Here is a 7,219-nt window from a genome sequence, read left to right as displayed (position 1 = left end):
GTCTATTAGCAGTTGTTCGATATGCAGCTTGGGGTGTTTGCTTGATATTACAGCAAAACATGATATATTGTACTTGAAGATGTTTACTCCTTAGAGTTTTACAAACAATTTAATAGAAACTAACTTTTCATCTCTGCACCTGACCAACCCCAAGAGGCCAGGGAGATTATAAAGAAGTTAGTTGGTCAGGATTTGTTAACCTGCATATACCAGGATATGTACTCACTTTAACTGAATATAGTAATGCTAATTCTGATGATTTAACTAGAGCAAGCTATGTTGGAACCAACAGCATTTTAAGTGTGTATGTGATAAACACTAACTCAGAGGAGTGACTGGCACTTTGCCTACGTAGAGGAATGCAGAGCCTCAATTTAGGTGTCTGGGCCTCTTTACTAGTGATATGAAAAAGCTGTTGGTGTCTAGAAAAAAGGATTGCAAGAACAATTTAATTTCTGTTCCTCTTGGAATGGCGAAGGCACCTTATACGCTGCAATAAGATAATTCTTATCTGAGCTCATTCCTGGAGTTACACACCTAATAGCAGGCATTACTTACTCTACTGGTTACAGCAGGTAATATCTTACCCAAGATGAGAACTTACCTTCCAAGTCCTGTTCAAGTTCATGTGCTGTATTAATCTATGTAGTGGGATAAGTAATCTACCACTCAGAGTTCAAGGCCTGCAGGCACTTCTGAGCCTACCTGAAAGCGAACTGTAAGTGCGCATGGGATTTTTAAGCACAGCAGGAGTCAGTGGAAGTTGAGTGGGAGCTGTAGTTTGTCCACACAGAGGACCAGGGTGTAAAGCCCTTGGACTAAATCTGGTTTAGCAGATTTTTTTAAATCCCAATCTCCAAATTCCAAACAAAACTCCGAACTGAATTCAGAGTATCTAAGCTACCCTGTAAGGGGAGCTGCTGCAAATGAAGTTCTTACCATATTCTAACATTATACTTCATCACTAAAATTAGGTGTACCTAAACACTTACACACCACTGAATCCATATGTTGATAGAGGTATTTGAATGGCATTGGCAAGACTTCATGTCAGAAATGTTTCCTGCCCCCATCCCTGCCAAGAGCAACAGCTGAATAGTGAAGTGGATCCTTTGTGATAGATAATTCAACAGGGGAGGGGCAAAAATCAAGACAGTAGTTGAGGGGGAAGAGAATGTCCCACAACCCGTTTCTTTTAAAAAATAATTGCATTTAATATTTGAATGTGTAAGGCTAGCACTGCTAGACAAACTGCATGATGAATTCTACTGGAATAAAACATGAATGAAATACAAAAGGTGGAGAAAGTAAGCTCATGCTTCCCAGAGGCAATGAGATATTTTAACTCTGCAAGGTCTGAATAGTACAAAAATATTGGCAGATCTTTCCATTTGCACTGTGGTCTTTCCTGTGGTTTTTTGTGAGTGCTCTCTTTCTGTGCGAGTTTTATTAAAAGGCAAAGTGCATAACCATCTTTAAAGATGAAGAACTTCTTACATCTGTCTTGCCACACTTTTAGACAAGTAGCTTTAAAACGTTCATCGCTTTTTCAAGCCATTCTGATGTATGGTGGAGGTTTGGATATGTCTTCCTCTGTGTCCAAGTCTTGAACAGGAAACTGAACTGGGGAATTAAAAATGCTGTTCCCAGGACCTGTATGTGGAAGGAAAGGAAGAAAGCATTAAACCCAGGATAGAGTCTTGGACCAAATCCCAAGTTCCTTTTGGTTCGGAGTATTTTGGTTATCAGGATTTTGGCCTGTGAGGTAAAGCTTATCTGGGGTGTTCCTTCCTTGTCCCTGGTGAATATCTAAATACATGGATGGAAAGTGTTACTCACTTTGTACAGCGCACACCATTTCCACAGCCTGAATTTGGTCATCACTAGGTTGCAACCATTCCTATGAATGAAATAATGCCATCAAAAAACTCATTCTGTGGGTTTGTTCCAAAAGATATATCTGAACTCAGGTAACGAGCCTGTGCGATTCGCTCCTTTTAACAAATCTGAGTTTGAAAGTTTGAAGCAGCCTTATATTACACACTTTCAAATACTTGGTATTTTAGTCAAGAAAAGTCTTGGAAATGCTGTACCACAGTACAATCATTGATTTAAGGGGGAGAGTGGAAAGAGAAATGTTTAAGTAGGGGAGCAGGAATTCATAGGAAATGGCACCACACTATCTTAAGCACCAATGGTTTGGAAAATGAAGTTAACCTTTCGTAGGTCTCACACAACACTGTGAATAAGAGGGGAGGAAGTAAAAGGAAAATATAAAAACTATAAATGCCTTCTAACATCACCTTCACTTCTTAAAATTAGCCCTGGATGACTGGGGTAAAGTGCAGGTAAGGTTTATAGAAGAACATGTATCTTCTCCCCAGTTTCTTCCCCTCCCAACCACATCCAGTACAAATAATATAGTGCTCCTGAACTCCTCACTCACCATTCCAGTTACGCTATCATAGCACGAGCAGTGTGGAAGACTTCGGCATCCCAAGTAAGCAATAACTAGCACAACAAATGCACTGCAGACAGATGCAATTAACATTGCTATGTTGGCACCCTTGACAACTTTATTAAGTATGTACTTCTGCAAGCAAAAAAGCAAATGTTAAAGCCACATCCTGAAAAATAGGCTGAAGCTCACCATCAAAAATATTCTAAGTACTGTAAGAATGTTGCGATTACATGTTAGGGTATTGATTTAAAGTCAGTCTTACTTAAGGCTTTTCYTTCTATGCTCTGAAGAGCAAACCAAGTGTGAAAGTCAAATAAGAAAAAGAGCAAGCAGAAAGATAAGGTTTCTTATTAAATTTAAGACCCTATGCAGCAGCATGAGGTTTGGGAATAGTTGTACTCTGGTTGTACAACTCTGTAAATGAACTGTACACATTTAACAATGGGTATAAATCCATGGAATGACTGCTCCTCTTCACACCGAGTCTGAAAAACATCTTGCTGTATTACGCCTTGCCAGCCCGATATTTGAATTTGTCTTGCAATAAACTAATGAAAAGCATCATCTACCTCGAGTGAATTCACCCCCACAGGAAGTCAAAGCTTGTACCAGGTTTGAGGTACAACAGGGCCAACTCATTCCTTCTTTTCAGGTTTACTGTGTGGGATACTCTTGAAATAATATCTCTTTTTAATCAGCTGACCCTTTAATCAGTTTAACTTTATCTCTTGAGATGTATGCTGAAGTGGATTTAAGAGACTAGCAATTGCTGCATCAAACAAGGCCAGGGATACATCTGGTAACTACCCATTCTCATGACCAGTACCATGATTTTTTCTAGAACAAAACAATTTTTTGCAATCAATCAGCAATAGCAGTTAACCTGACTTTAGTGCGCTTGGGTGCATACCCAGTTCGCATGCTGCAGGACACTGTACATAAGCACGTCATTGCACGTAGGCCAGGCTGCAGGAGAAAGCAGGTCTGCGACACTGTCCAGCGCTCGGATTCCCAGCTCGAGAGAAACGCTACTGCTCTCGAGCAATAGCTTCTTGGGTGTCAGTCACTGCRCAGAGGGACTCCCAGGCTCGCTGCAGGTTATTTCGCACAGACACTGATACTAGAACGCTGCGGCAGCACTGAAGGGTAAGAGCCAGCTACAAAAAGTCTACTTAGGCCTGCGTAGGTTTTGTGGGTTTTGGTACCTAGCCTGATACTTACCTGTAGACTTGCCCCCAAATTTTTAACAAGTACCCTGCTGCGGGCATCGCTTCAAGGGGTAATTTAGGCATACTGTAAATCTTGTTCTTATTCCAGGTAATGTCTCAGTAACATTTGTAGATTAAGACAGTCATGTTAACCAATAATAAGCACGACTGATACTTACTGTATGGACAGCATGGACTGGTACGGGACTTAACTCCTCCTCTTCACCGTAGTTCAAAGTTAGGGAGCTATAAATGATTATAATGACGATGGTAACACAAGAGATTATGGAAGCAATTATCACTGCATTCACCTACACAGAAAAAAAAAAAAAGGAAAACAAGAAGGTGAAAAGGAATTAGAACTATCCTCCCACAGATTAATGCAGGTCAAAATAAACAAAATACATTAACAAGTGTGACAGGCATTAGCCTTTGATTTCCCATAACACTAAAAAGTATTCTATAGTGACAGTCACATGGAAGCCAAACACCAGTGCAAGAAAGGTTTCCATGATACTGAACTTATGAGATAAAATTTAGCCTCAAATCTTAACCACAGGTGCTAGCTGGAGCAAAGATTTTGTTCTTACACTTCACTCACTTATTCCTTTGGAGTTTCCATGGCTAGAGGGAACTGTCCAGGGAATGCACTAGTCAATTAACTTCCTATTTTAGTATACACAATTCTTAATAACTGGAAAGAATACCAAACAATGTATTCAAAAGCAAGCATTTTTACAGTTCTTTTTGTTGTTATTTTTAGAGCCAGTGCTCATGTTCTGCAGTAGAAAGTGAGGTAACACTGCATTCTCATTTTGCTTAAGAATTTAGCAGTTTTTATGAAAATAACTCACTAAAATAAGTTCTCAATCCTGCAGCAAGAACCAACAACTAATTCATTTCCTACCAAAAGTGTGCTTGACTGATTGCCTCTAAAAAATTTTTGCCCATGCCCCATACACACACAAACCCCCAAACCTTACAAGAACGGGATTCTTCCTCTGAGAGGAAAATAAAGCCAGAACGCCTGGGATGCCCATGACCTGCAGACCAGAAAAGCAATTAGTAACTGGGAGACAAGTACCAGATTCTGAAGACAAACTACAGAATAAATGAAAGGCTCGTATCAGTATAACTGTTTGTTAGATCGGGAAGGGAAAGAGGGAAGAGAAGTGCTAATTTCTTGTGCTTTCCTCTGAAGCATCTCTTGGTGGCTAGCACCAGCAGCAGGAGACTGGACTATGTGGGATTTGYCTTATCTATTAGCCACCCCCTATGACAGCAAGCTTCAGGCTGGCTTTATGGCGCTGGCCAAATAATGGAACTGAAGTCTGAATAAAGTACTAAAAATCTGCACTGCTTTACTGGTCACCAAGCATTTTGTAGGCAGATGAAAGTGGGCTGAAAGGAGATGGGCAGCCTCTGGGTGGGCGAGCGCACACCAGTACAACTATCCTGCAGTGCATCAGCAGGGCATGAGCAGCACCACCAGTGTAACAAACACGAGGCGCTACCTCCGATATTCCCAGAGCACCTCAGCAAAAGGCACATCCAAGTAAAATAAAAAAAAMCACATTAAGTCTTAATAAAAACTCAGTAGAAACTATTTAGTGAAGTCCAACCTTTCATAAAGGCCTATTTATTCCACACAGTCAGAACAGGGAGTGAAACCRGCTGTTCAGTCCCAGTCTTCTCTTTCCCTCTGCATTTCACACAGGGAAGTAAAATTTCTTTGTGCTACTTCTCTTTATGCCATTAGAGATAAAAGTTAATGATAACCTCTACGTTTTTACTTCCCTACATGCTAAGCTTTCCTTCACAGCTGTCTCCAGTTTAACTAGTATTTCTTTACGCCACTCAAATATTTTAGCTAGTGTTAAAGGTGAGCATCTGAATTATTAGAAGTTCAAGCACTGGAATAAACAGCAGCCCTTTTAACAGGGCAATTTTTTTTATTTTTTTATTTTTAAACACCACTTTGTCACTGTCACACCTGGAGACTTTCATGCTGGGTTTCTAGGGAAACCTGTTCTTTTGGACAAGCTGTCCAACTAAGGCTGAAGAACACACAATTGTGCAGTAATGATTTCAAGTGACTTTGATACAGCACTTGATATGTCTACTCATTTATCCTGTAAATATCTAAGATTATTAAAACAATGAATTTGAGCTGCTGAGACTGTCATAAAGCACGGAGACCCAATTCAAACTGGGGAGAGCACTGTTCCTAGCTGCAATACAAAGAATTATTAGCAGTTTGCTCTGTTACACAGATTATCACTGAGAAATTAATCTACATGATGCAAGTACTATGTTGGTCTCGACAATCTAGATGTGCTCCCTCCTAACCTTCACTGACCTTTCTTTGGTCACTATGTTTCTGGGGAGGAAAAAAAAAAAAAAATCGATTGCCACAACACCCCCTGTTCTATAAAATCCAGTAGAAATTGTTTTCATTTAGCTCCCTCAGAAGGAGGTGGTTTTTTTTTTTTTTTTTGCAGCAGTTATCCACTCTTCTGCCTATAGCATAGTAAGGAAACCTTTATTAGCTGGGTTCAAAGCAGGAAGCTGGGGAAGAGCTGACAAGGATCCCCCCCCCCAATCTGCATACTAATAGTGGGTGGGGGGGGGGAAACAAACAAACAAACCCAAAACATAGAAAATACCATGCAACTTTACCATTCCAGCCCAGATCGGAGCTCTGGTTTTGCTCAGCAGAGATTCTGCTCTGAAAACGCCCTCTATGAATCCACTGACGACACACACCGTACTGAAGGCTATCTGGAAGAGACCCAGCACCACCATGTTCCTCTGGTTAAAGATGAAATATCGGTAGCGATCCATTCTGTTTTAATTCATGCATGAATCCACCCGCACGKAGACTGGAAAGAAGCACTGTGAGCCTGCAGAAAAAGGGAGAATAATGACTTTTCCTAAGCAGAAGAGAAAAGGTACAAGAGGACTGGCACTTCAGCAAGCATCATCTGACAAATTTCTGGCATGCCTTGCCATGAATAGTACGGGGATCCACGGTACCAAACGTTCAACAGCGAGTACAGAGTTCATCTTTTTTTTTTTGATTGGCAGCAGTGAAAGCGAGCAAAGGTGAACAATCTCCACCCTGCTCCCAGTCAGGGGCCCAAGTCACCATTTCTGACGTTTCCGCGTACGGGCATGTGATCCTCACGTCCAGCTCCACAGCTAATCCTCTTCCTTCTAGCGTTCCTGCTGCCCAGCAAGGCAGGAGCGCTCAGCTCATTTAGACTTCGCTCCGTTCAGCAGATAGATAAGCTCTGCGGCTCACCAGGACTGCTTGATCACCTTGCAGTGAGCCAGGCACGCTGCTAGGGCCCTTCTGAACAGGGCGCATTGGCAGCACGCGCAAGCTTATCCCGGCCTGTTCGCGGTACCGCATCTTTAACACCGGCTTAAATACTCAACTTTTCCCCCCCCGCGGTGCCGGCGGCTCCGCCCGCGGGGCAGCGCCAGCAGCGCTGCGGAGGGAGGAAGGCCCGATCCGCGCCGCGCTCCGCTCCGCTGCGCGCCGCGC

General features: G+C 42.0%; 1 protein-coding gene across 1 annotated transcript in view; it reads right to left on the bottom strand.

Annotated features, from left to right (window-relative positions):
• Nucleotides 1–1,212: 1,212 nt before the first annotated feature.
• The window catches only part of LOC112965421, an 8,331-nt gene continuing 2,324 nt past the window's right edge, over nt 1,213–7,219 (bottom strand). The window contains exons 2-7 of the mRNA XM_026064388.1: nt 6,349–6,572; nt 4,653–4,712; nt 3,849–3,980; nt 2,447–2,593; nt 1,840–1,900; nt 1,213–1,653 (exon numbers count right to left, since the gene is read on the bottom strand). Coding sequence (XP_025920173.1) covers nt 1,550–1,653; nt 1,840–1,900; nt 2,447–2,593; nt 3,849–3,980; nt 4,653–4,712; nt 6,349–6,513 — 669 coding nt within the window. The 5' untranslated portion in view covers nt 6,514–6,572 and the 3' untranslated portion in view covers nt 1,213–1,549. The remainder of the gene's footprint in view (nt 1,654–1,839; nt 1,901–2,446; nt 2,594–3,848; nt 3,981–4,652; nt 4,713–6,348; nt 6,573–7,219) is intronic.

This window comes from Apteryx rowi, unplaced genomic scaffold (assembly GCF_003343035.1).
Source record: "Apteryx rowi isolate R43461 unplaced genomic scaffold, aptRow1 scaffold_215, whole genome shotgun sequence".
NCBI classification, from domain to species: Eukaryota; Metazoa; Chordata; class Aves; order Apterygiformes; family Apterygidae; genus Apteryx; species Apteryx rowi.
The sequence above is the reverse complement of the archived record's forward strand: the minus strand, read 5'-3'. Positions and strand labels throughout refer to the sequence as shown.